This window comes from Sturnira hondurensis, unplaced genomic scaffold (assembly GCF_014824575.4).
Source record: "Sturnira hondurensis isolate 20B ecotype Veracruz unplaced genomic scaffold, ASM1482457v3 Scaffold0022910, whole genome shotgun sequence".
In the NCBI taxonomy this organism is placed as follows: domain Eukaryota; kingdom Metazoa; phylum Chordata; class Mammalia; order Chiroptera; family Phyllostomidae; genus Sturnira; species Sturnira hondurensis.
In genome coordinates this window covers 9,159,847-9,176,556 of record NW_028095541.1, presented here as the reverse complement: position 1 = coordinate 9,176,556, position 16,710 = coordinate 9,159,847, and the positions used below count along the sequence as shown (strand labels likewise).

General features: G+C 37.9%; 1 protein-coding gene across 1 annotated transcript in view; it reads left to right on the top strand.

The window, feature by feature from the left end:
- The window catches only part of RXFP2 (relaxin family peptide receptor 2), a 46,849-nt gene extending 30,805 nt beyond the window's left edge, over positions 1-16,044 (top strand). The window contains exons 11-17 of the mRNA XM_037037066.1: positions 3,596-3,667; positions 3,775-3,846; positions 5,813-5,884; positions 8,408-8,637; positions 9,247-9,657; positions 12,600-12,818; positions 15,785-16,044. Of these exons, the coding sequence (XP_036892961.1) occupies positions 3,596-3,667; positions 3,775-3,846; positions 5,813-5,884; positions 8,408-8,637; positions 9,247-9,657; positions 12,600-12,818; positions 15,785-16,044 (1,336 nt within the window). The remainder of the gene's footprint in view (positions 1-3,595; positions 3,668-3,774; positions 3,847-5,812; positions 5,885-8,407; positions 8,638-9,246; positions 9,658-12,599; positions 12,819-15,784) is intronic.
- The last annotated feature ends 666 nt before the right edge of the window (positions 16,045-16,710 follow it).

The following is a 16,710-nucleotide window of genomic DNA, read 5'->3' as shown; positions in this document are numbered from 1 at the left end:
AAGTATAGTTAATCTCAATACATGCTTGCTGAGTGAATTAACTAACTAACTAAAGTGGTATTAATGAATTATAACTAAACAAAGGAACCAAGATGTGTGTTATTTCTTGAGAAATTATGACTTCTACAGCAGATGAAGCAAATACTAAAGAACGAGGCTTAAGCTCATTGAAAAAAATTCAGAGATTTCATGGAACTTGTTCTGTTCAAACATGTGTTCTGTAGACCTAAGCCTTTGAAGAAGCATCTTTTTGCTATTAATTCATTATCACCCACATAATTGTGTATTGTTGGAAGTTAAAATTGTGTTATAAATAGTGACAATTAGGGTAGAGAGCTCCTCCCTCTGATGTGAGGTCTAAAAACAGAAATTAATTTCTTAATTAACATTTCCTTCATTCATTATACCTTCTTATGATATCCAAAAAAGAGTGGGAAAAATAGTAAGAGTGATTTGAAAAATCATGAATAATTTAGATATTTCAATCTAATTCATGAGTATCAAATCCATAAATATTTATTAAGGGCTCAGTGTGTGCAAGGCACTGCATTAGAATTAAAAACATCATTTTATTACAAAAAAATAAAGGCAGTTTATTCAAAAGAGCTCATTCATTTCTCACAAGTATTCCTGGTCAGAACTTGGGGGGTAGATATGGGGTCCAGGGGAGAGGAAGAGCAGCTAAGGGTGAACAGGAGTGGGTTTATGTACAAACTTCAGAAAACAGTGATATGAAAATCCACAATTTGAACAATTTCCTAATCTCCCTTATTCTATACTTTGGCAGAGCTACCTGGCACCCCATCAAGTGAAAGAGCCCAATTAAGAGACACTAGCTTGCTTCTTTAAAACCATCAACAATCATGCTTTAATACACATAGCATGAGTAAGACAAAAGAAATTCAGAAGTTAATGGAACTAACTTGAAAAAGGCATTTATATTTCCTGAGTTTATAAAAATGTTAAACAATTTTACTGTGCCTTCAGGACACCAACCCCCTCCTGGGGAATAATAAATTCACTTCCTTGAGGCCACTGAAGTCTTTTCCCCCCATAAGACTGTTCTGCCTTTTTCAGTGTAACTTTGAAAAACACCTTCTAGGTATACAAGATCATTGTCACCTTGCTTTGTTGTCAGGCTCTCTCATCTGTGCTCACCAGAGGCTTTCCTTCTGTGCCATGACCCAGGTATGCTCCTCTGATTTTGGAGCACCAGATCAGATTTCCCAGCTGGCAGGACATCTACACTTGGACATCATAATGGCCCCAAAAGAGCAATCTATTAAAATCAAATGTACACCCCTGACCAGATCACTTAATTGCTTGAAGTATCATCCTACACACCAAAATGTTGCTTGTTTGATTCCTGGTCAGGTACATACAGGAGACAACTGATTGATGTTTTCATTTCATATCAATGTTTCTTTCTCTCTGTCTGTGTGTGTGTCTCTCTCAGATCAATAAAAAACATAGCCTCAAGTGAGGATTAAAAAACAATTTACAAGCCCTGGCTGGTGTCACTCAGTGGATTGAGCACAGGCCTGCAAACCAGAGTATCTCAGTTCGATTCCCAGTCAGGGCACATGCCTGGGTTGTAGGCCGGTTCCCTGCAGGCCAGTTCCCAGCAGGGGATGCACAAAAGGCAACCCTACATTGATGTTTCTCTCCCTCTCTCCTTCCCCTCTAAAGATAACTAATAAATGAAATCTTAAAAAAACCAATTTACAAACAACCCTTACCCCCCTGCCAGCTTGTTCCCCTAGACTCTCCATCTTACTGGTGTCATCACCCTTTATCACAGCTGGTCTCCAAGACAGGTCTCTTTTCTTCTCTCTTTATACTTCCTGTCCTACCAGACCATAAGCCCTGTCAGTGCCTTACCTTGAACCCTCATGAGCTATTCCAGGATTAAAGCATCCTGCCAGTACCCTCCTCTGACTTTAGCTCCTCAGCCTATCTTTCATGATTCTAACTGATTTACATCATCCCATAACCCACAGCATATTGTGCCACTCTCCTGCTTAATACTCCCCTGTTGCATGCTTTTTAGCAAAGTCCTTCACATAGTTCTCAAATGTTAATGTCAGAAAAATCGCAGCTTTGACTTTAAATGCATGGCTCCCTTACCCCAACCCCCCACCACAAACTTCCAATGTGATAGTTCCAGACCAACACCAGGAATATGCTCTTTTTATGAGCATCCTCCTTGATTTTGATGCCTGGGCTCTACTCTTCAACATACCACCTCAGAAAGTACTAATGGCCCTCCCATTTTGTCTCCATGTACTCTTCCAGGCCCCGTCATCTCCATCCCATACTTTCTATCCTCCACTCACATTAGACCACTTGCTGACTCCAGGTGAGTTGACTCCTGAGCATCTGTTTTTCTGATCCTGTTTAATGGAACCCTGCACTGAAAAGCTGCTCTCCTTTTGCCCTACCTATGAAAATCCTCCAGCTTTGTTCACACACTTCCCAATTGCCCAGGCCAAGTTTGAGGACTCTTTCCTCTGCTTCATACCTGTACTTCTGTAATACCACTTGTTTCATTCTTACCTTGTTTTATAATCAAGCTGTTTGCTCTAATTTTAAGTTTCTTTAAATTATTTACTGATTGATTTTTAGAGAGAGGGGGAGGGAGAAAGAAAGAGAGAGGGAGGGAAAAAAGCCAATTTGTTGTTCTACTTATTTATGTATCCATTGGCTGATTCTTCTATGTGCCCTGGCCCAGGATCCAACCTGTGACATCGGTGTATTGAGACAATACTCTAACCAGCTGAGCTACCCAGCCAGGGAAAGTTATAAGATTTTTAGAGAAAAAGCTAAATCTTAGATATTTATAGCTCCCACACATCCATCAGCAGCTCCAAAGCATAAATGAGATCTTTTGTTTGATTCTTAGGCATTTTCACATCCGGCTCAGAAGGGTATTTTGGATTCTTAAAGATTCTTGATTCCTGCTGATCCTAACAAATCTCTTTTCCTCACTCTGCAGAAACACTTCCCTGTGATCTTTCTGACTCAGATAGCCCTGTTACATTAAGCTCTGAATTCTCAATTTCTTATTTTAAAAAAGTAGCATATAAAATAGATGGAACATACATGAACTTACCTGTTCAAGATTATCTTGACAGAAATAGTGTACACAACAATGCTATCTTAGTTGGAATGTAAAATGACTAGAAGGCATAGGTGTGGTCAGAGAAATCTTATAATATAGTTAAATAAAAAAGATATCACATATATGAACCAATAGGATCACAAAACAGTGAAACGTCCAATTGTACAAAGGGTACCTAAAACAGAGGAAATTAATGAAAGTAGATATTGAAACCAAATTGGGAATGTGTTGGAAAGGGACTGAGAGGAAATTACAGACAGGAACTGCAAGAACAAAATGTCATATTTCTGAAAGTGATGGAAAACATATCCCTTTGGCCAACTCAACATGGCTTGGTTGTATAACAAGTTATCTGGTTGGTTAAGTTGAATCATATTTTCTACTATGTCAAATGGATAATAAAACTTGTGAGGAGTAATCACCATGTCATTTATTTCCCATGTAATTGCTTTGGCTTTTCACTGTTACCAACAGGGACCTATCTAGCAATCTGATAAGGGAGCTACCAGCCCACATTTTTAAAGACCTGAAACTTCTACAAAAACTGTAAGTTTTTTCTACCACTGTCATCATATTTAAATGCCAACATCTTCAGCTTCCAAAGAAATAACATCCTGATGCTTCTTTCCTTCTTCTTGCTAATGCTATGAAAGGAATCTGTCGTCCAACCCTCTCTTGTATCTCCACAAGAACCAGTTTGAAAGCCTTGAACAACTTCAGTCTCTGTAAGTGAAATATGACAAAATGTTGATTATTATTATGGTGGATGTAATTTACTTAGAAACACACCTGATTCATATGGGAAAATCTCATCTTACAGTTTTCACATAGAATTAAATTTGCAACTGTTTTGTTACTGAAACTTTGGTGAAGAACAAATAGTGGAAGACTTCCTGATTCTTCCCTTTCCTTTTCCTATGGTAATCAACTTGCTCAAAGTCTACAGAGCATGCTTGTTATTTTCCAATCAGTGTAGGAAAATATTATCCTACAAAGATGACTATTCAGACAATTAATTTTGTTTAGTAGTTTAAAATTTCAAATATATTAGGCTGCAATGCTGTCAACAGCTCTGCCAGTTATCCTTTGTTTTTACACAGAAGATATACTATATTACCCAGTATCAACCTAAAGCCTTTCTTTATTTAATTCCAAAGACTAAGACTTAATGTCACTTTTTATTCTTGCTACATAGCTTTCTATCGAAAATAAATGCAAGATGTAAGTTCTCTCTCAATAGCTGGTAGTTAGCATCCACTGTTGTAAAGGACTCAGTTGTTGTTTTCAAGAAACTAGAATATTAAAAACCAAAAAATATATAAATAATACATTGTTTTTAAACATATGAATAGATAAAATGTGGACAAAATTACTCTTTCCTTCACTCATCACATACTGAATTCTGAGAGGCAAAATATCAAGTTATCATGTCATACCTTCCTGAAAAGTCAAAGTCGTAGCTATTTACTTCAAACTTTTCTTTTTAAATTTTTCCCTCTGTTATCTCATGTATTTTTTTCTAAAGATTCATTTACATATTTATTTCACATTTATTGGCTACTGTCTTAGACACTCAGGATATAGTGTCCATGGAAACTTCCCACTCTTTTGGAAACTATAGGCTACTAGTCAAATAATCACACAATCCACAAAAAGCTAAATCTGTAAATAAATCCAGGAGAAAGCTAGAGAGTGAAAGAAAAACAAGGAGGGGAAATCCTTTTAAAAAAAACTCCTGCATTTCCTGCAGGAGGGTCCCTGTGAGGACTCAGTAGCAGCATCTCTCCTCTGAGATGAGATGTTTCTGACAACCAAAGAGCAAGGTGGTTTCTCTGTGAAGGACTCACCAGGCAAAGGAAAACTCAGGACCATGTCAAGAAATCCTTATTCAGGTTAGTCAAAAAGACATGGAATGAGAATCAAACACCTTTTCACAGTAAACCTTAAAAGTGAAAGCTTCTGTCATTTTAGATTGCCCTCTCTGCATCCATGGTTCCTGAGAACTGGCACACTCCATTAATTCATGCCATCCTAATGATGAATTAATGGGTTCTTTGGAGACCTCCTTAGGTCTCTGAAGGAGGTCTCCAAAGAACCCATATTTGAAGAAGCATGTAGGTAAGTGATGAATAGGTGGGTTACCATTGGAGCCCTCCAAGTATAGCTCCTGGCGCTGGGAGAATAAAAAGATGCTTTCCATGGTTGTCTTAGAATACAATTGTCCTGAATTGGGGCTCTTCTTCTTGCTTCCCTGGTTTTCCCCATAAAGACTCATAGGCCAGGGAAAATGATTGTATTAAAATTCAGATTCTTACAAACTCACTTAGTGATGCTCTCTGGTTAGCAGCTCCTGTCAGAAACCTTCTAACTCACATGCTATGGTTTCTAAAATCAGACTATCGAGCCCAGTTCATAATTGCACAAATCACCACTGCTATTTTAAACCAAAGAAACAAATGACAGTGCTATGTTAATAATACAATTCTGCATAGAAAGGGACAAAAGAGGTCCAATGTACAGGAGGCAGCAAGAGAAATGGCAATTTTCTAAGATAGCTTGCTGTAAAATTCTCATCCTACTTTAAATTGGTAACATAAGGTTTTGAAGGGTGATATTTACAAAGTGACAAAGAATTCAATTACTAAAAAGTAAAACCCTAAAAACATAAAACCTGTTGTTTCTGTTTTCTAGAGACCTGGAAAGGATAGAGATTCCAAATATAAACATACACATGTTTCAGCCCATGAGGAATCTTTCGCACATGTATGTATGTACAAAAGAACAGAGAAGACTGCATGATGGAATGTCACAGATATTCTAGTGCAGACTCTCATGTGTCACTGCAATGCGTTTTTGTGCAAGAAAACTCTTTTTATTGAGAACTTTTTAATTTTGTCACCTTTGGTCCCTGTTCAAATAGAATTCAATATTTGATGTGCCGACATGAATGACACGTCTGTCTGGAAATACGCTGTTTATCCAATTGAGGCCCAATAAGAGATCAGGGTACCAAAATGCCACACATTACACAAGATGAAGTCATTGGCTCAATGGTACTCAGGAGACCTGGGAACATTAATTCACCTCTCATGAATGAGCAGTTGGCTGCTCTAAGATTTGAGCCCTTAGGAAGAAAGGTGCTTATATAAATTCCAGGTGTTGTTACTGTTACTAAGTGCACTTCAAAATGGAGGTAATTAATCTTTATAGTAGTTTTTGATAAGTCACTTGAATATATTTGACTAAAGTGCACTGTATAAGTTGTGTTAATATATATGTTTATGACATGATTATTTCTTTATCAACTGTGTAATTTATGTATTCATGATTTCAAAAATTAACCATTGTTATCCACAACAATAGGGAGAATTCGAAGTAAGCTTACAAGCTGGGTGCAGCGAGTGGCTGAAATGGTTGGTGTGAAGGTGCTCTTTTGGGAAAACATTTTGTCTGTGTATGTGCCATAGGTGTAATTACTAAAGGACAAGTGTTCAATGCATGCTCATGTAGTTTTCACAATTTTTCTTTATGTGGCACCAGTAGATATATATTGAAGGAGGATCTCATTCCCTTGTTACGGGCAGAATGTGAGGTCTTAGAATAGAGAAATTCAGCTCCCTTAGAACTCAATAGAGAACATTAGTTTGAGGTCAGAAGGACCCAACAAACAGAAAATATGTTAACTTGAGTTCCTACAAAGTGGCCTAGTTCTTCTTTCATTTTCCCTATTCACACTTACTGAAACACTCTACCACCCCAACCTTTCCACCTGCCAACCAGTGCCACAGTAGGAGGAGCGGCCAAACCACTGAGAGACCCTAGCTGGCTCCACCTGAAGACAGTGGACATAATTCCTGAAAGAACCAAGAGGTCGAGTGCGTGCCTGGGACTCCAAGGAAGGAGGGGAAATCAAGAGAATTATATGTCAAGCTTCTTTAATTGGGTAGATGATAAAGGAAAACTAGACTGTAAGCTGCAAAGGGCAGGGATTGCCTCTAACTTTTCTACTTGACATCCCAGTACTAGATTATGCATCCTTCATTTGCTCATCTAAGAAGTGTTTGCTGAGTACTTCCCATGTGCTAGGCAGTGTTCCAAATCTGAGTACACAGGATGACCAGGAGAGAGAAGTGTCTGCCCCAGGGAGCTTCCATGGGACTTTTGGAACCAGAAAGCAAACATGTAAACAAGCAAATAGTTAATAAATGCTCTGAAAACAAGTACAGCCTGATGAAGGGATTAAGGGATGGTTCACAGAGAAGTCAGAATGATGTGACATTCTAGCAAACCTTAATGGAGAGAGAAAGAAGCCTTGAGTATCAGAGGGAAGAAGGAAGAATCTTCCAAGCAGAGGGAAAAGCAAAAGCACCATACTGAGGAAGGGGTGAACTGGCTAGTTATGAGGATTAGGAGAAGGCCAGTGTATCTGGGTGGAATGAGGCAGGAAGTGGAGGAAGTAAGCAGGATCTGAGGAGCCAGGGGTCCCATCTTCAGATGCCTTGAAAGTCAAGCTTTTTTTTTTTTAACTCACTGGTCTACCAACTGAAAGGGGAGGGAAACAAAAAGAATTAGAAGAAAAGAGATGAACTAAAAGAGGTGGTAAAAGTACAAAAACAGAAAGAATCTTATGGGAGAAAATTCTAAACATAAGGTCTGAGAAATGGCAATAAGCCAGACAACCTTCCCAGTTCAAATGCTTGACTATTCCATACGCCTGGGTCATAAATAGAAATAAAGTTTTTTCTGGTCTCTAGGAAGAAATTGTGTTTCAGGCAGCTGCTTTTCCTCCTAGCTTCAGTGAGACTGACTTATTCTAGTCTCAAAATGCTTTTTTCCTGCCAGGGATAATGAGGCAAGCTTAAGTAAGTATACTTAGAACTATGTACGAGACAGGAATGTTTTCACTGAGCCACCATAGGTCCTTTGCATCCCAAATTCAAGCTCCTGAATGTTTGCTCAAGATCAACTTAACAAAGACAATGTACTTTTTACAGCACCTTAGAGAACAATTCCACATGGCGGGGACTTCGCATTCTCCTGTCCTCCCCTGACTCACTTTAGACAAGCCACACATTTCTATGTTCTTCAGGTTTATTTTTAAAAGAAGCACCCTGCCTAGAGTAACATATTTCATGAAGAACTCTTAAGTTACACAATGTTTGTTATACAAAAACAAGCAGACCTAGTGGAGTTGCATGCCTCAGAGAGCTGCAGCCCTGATGGGACTGCAGCTGTGGTTTCTGTGTCATTGCTGTAAAGTGACTCTGTTTTTCCTTTTGACTTTAGTTATTTCAAAAACTTTCGATACTGCTCCTATGCTCCCCATGTCCGAATATGTATGCCCTTGACTGACGGCATTTCTTCATTTGAGGACCTCTTGGCTAACAATATCCTCAGAATATGTGTCTGGGTTATAGCTTTCATAACCTGCTTTGGAAATCTTTTTGTCATTGGCATGAGATCTTTCATTAAAGCTGAAAACATGACTCATGCTATGTCCATCAAATTCCTTTGTTGTAAGTATGTTTTCTATCTACACAGATCTAGGATATATTCTGTGAGCTATAAACTAGATATATGCTGGCCTCCAACAAATGGCATTTAATATAAATTATATGTCAAGCAACTTTTTAAAAAAGTATGATGGTGCTATTATCTATGATTGCTCTGTTGTAAGTTGTATGAGCTTTCAGGAATCTAGTACCCACCCCTGGGGATGTCTTGGAAATGGGGTAACAGGGAGCCAAAGAGTCAAGGGATGGATTCTGAAGTACAGGTTGTGAGTTATAAAACTAAATTTTGTTTAACCTTCAATTACAGTAACACCCATGCTACTCAAACCCAGAAAATTATTCTTTTCATTAAATATGTAAATAATACGTGTTTACTGTTTAAAATCAAGCTGCCTCTAATTACCCCCCAAACCTTTTTTCTTAAATTATAAAACTAAGATGCAGTGTAGTACTTAGAAATAGTTCATTCTTCAAGTCCCATGGCTTCTAAGTACCACTGTAGTACTGTGTTTATATTAGTTCACTTGATATAGGATAAGAAAGTAGGCCTAATCAGAAAACAAGAACAAATGCTGGGAACAACTAATATACCCTATATCCATTCCTTAACAGGTGCAGACTGTCTTATGGGTGTTTACTTGTTCTTCATTGGCTTTTTTGATATAAAATATCGTGGGCAGTACCAGAAGTATGCATTGCTATGGATGGAGAGTTTCCCGTGCCGCCTCATGGGGGTCCTGGCCATGCTGTCCACTGAAGTCTCTGTCCTGCTTCTGACCTACTTGACTTTGGAGAAGTTCCTGGTCATTGTCTTTCCCTTCAGTAACATTCGTCCTGGAAAACGACAGACCTCTGTCATCCTCATTGGCATCTGGATTGTGGGATTTGTAATAGCTGTGATTCCATTTTCAAACAAGGATTATTTTGGAAACTTTTATGGAAAAAATGGAGTATGTTTTCCACTTTATTATGACCAAAGAGAAGATATTGGAAGTGAAGGATATTCTCTTGGAATTTTCCTAGGTAAATTATATTTTTTATTTGCTGGACAAATGTAATTTTGATAGAAATATCATAAATTTTAGCAAAGGCATTTTTATTCATCTCAGAAAGTAAACAAATATAGATAAGTTTGTATCCCTTTTTTTAAAAAGTCTTTGCTGTGTATTTACAGAATTTTTATTAAACTTTTCATTATAGAGATTTAGCATAAAAAAGCATACTGTCAATATTTCATGATTTGCTATATGTCAGACCTTTGATTTCATATTCATACATAGTGACCATAAGCTAGAGGAATTCTAGATCACTTAGTTGTCCTCTCACACTACCAAGTTACTTGAATTTATTTTTTTACAGTCTAGATATGATTAAATAAATAATAATATAAAATTCTGAAGACTCACTTACAGGAGATTATCTGAGTGGAAATTCCAGGAAGGTTTGTTGTCTTTGGTAAATGCTGCTCCAAAGTTAACAATGTAAGAACACCATAAAACTCTTCAATCCCCGCTATTTTTTAAGAAAATAAGACCACATCCCCTTGTTACAAATGAAGGAGAAACTTAGCCCTTTAAGATTAAAAACGCTTTTCATCATCTAATAGGTATCTCACTTGTTTAAAATTAAGGGCATTCCCTATCCTCTCTTTCTGAAAGTATTATCATTCAATTCCCTCTTCTTATCTTTTTCTCCCATCTAACTGGTAAATAAGTCCTATTGTTCTTTTTCACAAATATTTTTTACCCAAATATGCCTCCCCTTTCTACTTCTTCTGGACTCTCAACCCACTGCTCACACCTTTCTTTAAAAACCTTACTAACTAAACCCTGAGTTACATTAGCCCTGACTGGTCTTTTGTCCTCTGGGCCCCTCTCTCCTATTCATGTTGTACCTACCACTGCTATAAACTCCCTGAGGACTGAAGGAACTATGCTTTCCTCTGCTCAGAGACCTTCATGACACCTTGGAACTACCAAGGTCAAGTTTAAATTAGTCACTGAAAGTCCGTCACAAAATGGCCCTAGCCATTGTCTCCAGCTCTTTTTCACCATTCCTTCTCTTCTTCTTCTGAAAAATAAAAACCCCATATGCCAAATTGTAATAATACTTTTCATATACTATCCTATTTTATAGCTATTTTTTATTAATATGTCCTTCCTAGGATATTGTAAGCTGTTCCTAGCACAGGTGCACTTATAGAGAGCTTTCCTCATGAGCACCACCAGACTATGTTATGTTACTTTATATTGCATTACATTACATTCATTAATTCAACATGAATTTATGAAGCACTTATCATAGGCCAAGCACTGTTGCAGGTACTGGAGATACAGCAGATTTTCTTCATAGACCTGCAGTCAGAAAGCAGGATGAGGAGAAGTAAACATATCCTTAAGTCGCAGGCTGACAAGTTCATGAGGAAGACACGTCCTTACGTCTACTCCTGAACAACATGTTCTAGGAGGCTTCCCAGTGAAATGAATCCAAACTGAGGCCCTCAGGAGAAGGAGGCATTAGCTAAGTGAAGCAGAGGTTGCATTCAGGAAAAGGCAGAGGACTTAGAGGCCCAAAGCCAGGGAGTAGGCCCAGATGAAGGGTGAAAGAAGTTACGGTGTGAGAAGAAGCTAAGGGGTGGGAGTCAGCTAAAAGGGTTTTTTTCAGCTCTGATTTTTTTCTTTTATCTATTCTGGATAGATAAAAAGATTCGCTCTCTTTCTCCTTTCTTTCAGAGAAGTCCTCTCCCTCTCTCCTTTTCTCTCTCTGAGGAGTCCAACTCTCTGCTTAAAGAATAACAATTTTTTAATTTTTTTACATTTTAGAATAAATCGAGTTTAGAAAACAGTTGCAAGGATAGCACAATTTCTCTATACCCATCACCCAGACCCCCTGCTGTTAATATCTCACATTCTTATGGTGCCTTCAGAAGATATACTTTGATCCTTTCTGTAAGTGTGTTTTCAGAATTTGTACCAGAGGATCATCTTAACAGTCATTTTATTTTATTCTCAACTTTTTGACAAGAAACCTAATATAAATCAATCTTTAACAAAATCATGTATGGCTTTATATTGAGATTCCATTAAAAAATGAAAAGTTTTGAGTAAAAACAACAGAATACCTCAAATTTGTAATATTTTCCCCTAGACTTCAGCAGTCTTACATACAGTCTAAGTCAAATGAACATTTTTAACAACTTTGGTATTATATGAACACTTTACTTCATCATAAGGTATAATATGGTCACTCTTGGGATTTTTGTTATAGCAAGAATATGGCAAAGCGAGTAAAAAGTCAGTGTTACAGGATGATGTTAAGTGAGAACCTTCTGACTATATTTAACTATAAGAGAGTAATTCATACAGTTAAATTTTAAATTTTTTCTTGCTTCTTTTTTCCTAAAACAATTCTACAAGATTTTGAATTTTAGTTTAAATGACTATAAGCAATCTAAAAAAGTAAAGAAAATATATTTTTGTTTTGTGTATTATTGATATTTAATTCCAAAAAATGAAGAATAGTGTTCCTGAAGTTGAAGCTATTATCATCTTGATATTCCAAGGTTATCTTATTTATTTTTATAATATAAAGGAATGAGGTCATACTTATTTTTTAAGATGTACATATGATTACCATAATCCCTTCAGGCTTTGAATTCACAGAGAGATAAAAACAAAAGTAGTTCTTTTTCATGCTTTAAAAAACTAAAATTTACCTCATGATACCCAAATACAAATTTCAGAAGTCTAGAGTTCTTTCTGCTCTGGCAAACCTTATTCCTTCAGTTTATTCACGCTTATTCCCTTGAACTCAGGATTTGGCTGGGTAGCACTGAGCTGATACAAAATACAAAACCTCCTTGGAGGTTCAGGGTAAGAGGCACCATGTTAGACATCTCAGTAACATAGTATTTTCACTGCTGATGTGTGCTCATGAGATGTTAAAACCTGTGCTTTTTCCAACAGGTGTGAACTTGCTGGCTTTCCTCATCATTGTCTTTTCCTATGGTATTATGTTCTGTTCCATTAAAAAAACAGCCTTGCAGACTACAAAAGTGAGGCATCGCGTTAGAAGAGAGGTGGCTGTTGCAAACCGTTTCTTTTTTATCGTGTTCTCTGATGCCATCTGCTGGATTCCTGTGTTTGTAATTAAAATTCTTTCCCTCTTCCAAGTGGAAATACCAGGTCTGTCCCTTCTCTTATTCCCAAGTACACAGTGCCTTCTCTTTTTGTATTCGTATTCTATTACAGTTATGCCAATGTTTCCTCCTTTGCCCTCCTCCGCCCAGCCAACCCCTTGCTCCCACCATCCATCCCCACACCATTGTCCATGTCCATGGGTCATTCATACATGTTCTTTGACATGTTCCCCTTCTTTTGACAATTATCTCCCTCCCCCTCCCCTCTGGCTTCTGTCAGTCTGTTCCCTGTTTCCATGCCTCTGGTTCTATTTGGCTCATTAGTTTATTTTGTTCGTTAGATTCTTCTTATAAGTGAGATCATATGGCATTTGTCTTTCACCGCCTGGCTTATTTCACTTAGCATAATGCTCTCCAGTTCCATCCATGCTGTTGCAAAGGGTAGGACCTCCTTCTTTCTTTCTGCTGCATAGTATTCCATTGCGTAAATGAACCACAGTTTTTTAATCCCATAGACATATGAAAATGTGTCTATGCCCTTTGTTTGAAGAGGTCAGAACACAGTGCCTTACAATTCCCCCAAAATGCCTACAACTTCAATATAAACAGTAATTAGTTTCCTCAGTGTTTTATACTCAGTATTCTAACACAGCAACTGGGCAGAGGTGTGATCTAAACAAGAATAATAAAAAAAAACAAGAGTAAGAGAAAAAGTCTTACTGTCTTGCCTCTACCTAAGCGAGATAAATGTTCTTAACCAAGAGTACACATGAAAAATCAAAATATTTATGCCCAGGTTCTACCTCAGGCCTCTGAATTTAATCCATGGAAGCTAAGGACTCTACAGGGGTGTTTTGGAAAAGGCTCCTGTTATTCCTAGGTACATGTACCTTACTAAGAACCATGGGTCTGTGTCATAGTCCTGGCCAAATGGTCCTCATACTAGGCTCTTCAGAGCATTAGGTGCTCCATGGAAGGTGCCTTATCCAAGAGGCCAGGGTTCCTGTTCACTCTCCTACTTGAATCAGAAAAAATAACCTGTCATTAGTTAGGATTGTACTTGAATCCTTTTCTGAGACCTAGAAGTCTTATCCATCTAGAGGCCACCCAGGGCTTTAGACGGACTCACTGAAACAGTTTTGAGATCATATTCAATTAATTGTTTCAGCCTTCTGCAGTCTACCAGGGAAATTTATCCAGGGAAGAAAGCATGGGAAGCCCTCATAAAACAGTGATAACTGTACAAGTAACACCTAAGTCCCTCTGGTTTGTGCACAGAGTTTTGAGGTGACCTTGCCTGCGATCCACAGAATCCCCTCAACCTATTAATTGAGTTAATCTAACAGCAAGGCATAGATGCCCCTCTGGCCAGGGGAGATGTAGACGTGAAGATAAGGGAAGAGGAATTGGTAGCTTTGCTGGTGGCAAGAGCAAAGCCGTAAGAATATGTGAGATCACTCAGGGAAAGTCAGTTGTTATGCAGAAAGCAGAGTTAACTACTGGTGACAGATGGGGGATGTTGGTGAACAGTCTCCAGTATACCACAACTTCCCAAATATTTCAATTCCTATGTCCTGACATTTCCAATTCAACGGTACTGAAGTGTCTTTTGGCTTCTGTTGCTCATGGAATAAAGTCCCAATGCTGGATGTAGCAGTAAGACCAAAAGCTTGACTTGGCGTGGTAAACACACAATGCAATATACAGATAATGTATTATACAATTGAACACCTAAGACCTATATAATTTTATTAACAAATGTCACCCAAAAAATTCAATTAAAAATGTGTTTTAATTCTGCTCCACCTTCATATATTCTGTGATCTGGGCCCACTAGAATTATTGGACTATTTTTTTCTGAACTTCTTTTAAGTCTTGCCTTTGCTGAAGCTGTTCCATCCATCTAGATTATACTTTCAACCTGTAAGCTTCTAGCCTATGAAACACCCTTTTGATCCCCCAAGGTTTAAGCCAAGCACTCCTTCTTCTATGGTACCATTCCATACCTCTCCCAACCCATTCCCATCCAACTCCACTGACGAAATATTCAGTTTTGTTTGTAGTTCACTTATTGGCCTCATATGAACTGTCTCATGTCAGCATTAGTTTTTAATGTATTCATGAGTACAGACTATGCATTATTATCTTTCTACAGTATTTTTAACACAGTATTATTACATAAATGCTTTTTCTTAAAAAATTTTTTATTCATTGACTTGAGAGAAGAGAGAGGAAGAGAGAGAGGGAAGTGAGGAGGAACATCAATTTGTTGTTCCACTTATTTACACACTCACTGGCTGTTTCTTGTATGTGCCCTGACTGAGGATCGAACCCCAAAACTTGGGGTACCAGAATGATGCCCTAACCAACTAAGCTAACCAGCCAGGGCAAATAAATGTTTTTTCAACTAAAGATGCTCAGCTAATCCAAAGTTTCTCCTCAAAAAGAACCCTTTGTGGCATCTTTTCCTAGTATATTCTACTAGAATTTGTAAATCTTCACACAGAAGGAATGCATTAAATTTGGAAATATGCTGGCTTTTGTTCTCCAAATTGTCAGAATCTCTTCTGAATAGGACAGCTAAAACATGAAGGCAATAAGCTCTCCAGTACTTAAGACCAAAAGACCAAAATCCATCTGACCCTGGACCAGAAGTTTCCTGAATGCTGTTCTACTGATTAAGCATTTATTTCTTCATGTTCTTGTTTTTCTATAAAGAAAGGTGAGAAAAACACATTATACATCCACTTATAATTTATGAAGTGTTTTTACATATTTCTTCTTCTCATTTAGCTTCACAACAGCCTACAAAGTAGTTATTAAAATTCAGAAAAGTTAAATGATAGAACCTCACATTTATGGTTCCTACACTCTTCCAGCAAAGAGATCTTCAGTACAGTGAGAGAAAACATAAGTGAATGAGGCAGCCCGCTCAAAAATAGCATGCACTATAAAATGTTATGAAAATATTATGAAACATGTCTGTTTTTCACACTTTGTTTCTTTTCCCAGACACAATCACTTCCTGGGTAGTCATTTTTTTCCTGCCAGTGAACAGCGCCTTGAACCCAATCCTCTTCACACTCACAACCAGCGTCTTCAAGGACAAGTTGAAACAGCTGCTACACAGGCATCAGAGAAAATCAATTTTCCAAATGAAAAAAAAAAGTTTATCTACATCCATTGTGTGGGCCAATGACTACTCTTCTGTTAAACTTGGGGTTTTGAACAAAATAACATTTGGGAACAGTATAACAAAACCAATGTCCTAGTAATGGTTGGGTATCACTGAAAATGGATGGGGATCACTGGACTTCCAATGAACTACCTGTTACAAAGTGCTGCACTTGGAAGATGCAATGCTTTTCATCTTCACCAGTGGTAGACCTTCCTGCATGGAGAACACAGCAGAATGGTTTCTGGTGCTGCAGTCCAATGCCAGCCATGCTATTTACCAGCTGTGGTGAGAACTGAATCTAAGGTTTCCTCTCACCCTTACATTCCTGAAGTGAGAAATGAATCTATGCACAAAAGGTCAATGTAGAGCTGGTCTCCACCTGGTCAACACTACAAAGCTACCAGTGAATGCCCACATGTTGGTACTGCATGGTTTGCTTTTAAACTGAGTCACACTGTCCATAAAATAAAAATATTGATGGCATCTAATTCCAATGTGGCGCAAGTAACATAAGCCTAACATCTCTTTTCTTGCTTTTTCAATGAAATCATCAGCATACTATTGAATGACAGCAAAAGATTTCTGAGAGGTTCATCCACCTCAAGTCCTGCCCTGTGGAGGCTGGTAGAGTAGCAACTTTGAAAAAAATCTTCATGTAAGTTTACCACATAGAATGTGTGACCAGAGAGGCACATTGACAAAGCCTAGTACCATTTACTTTCTTGGCTTTTATTTAATGTCACAATTGCTGAGATCTCAA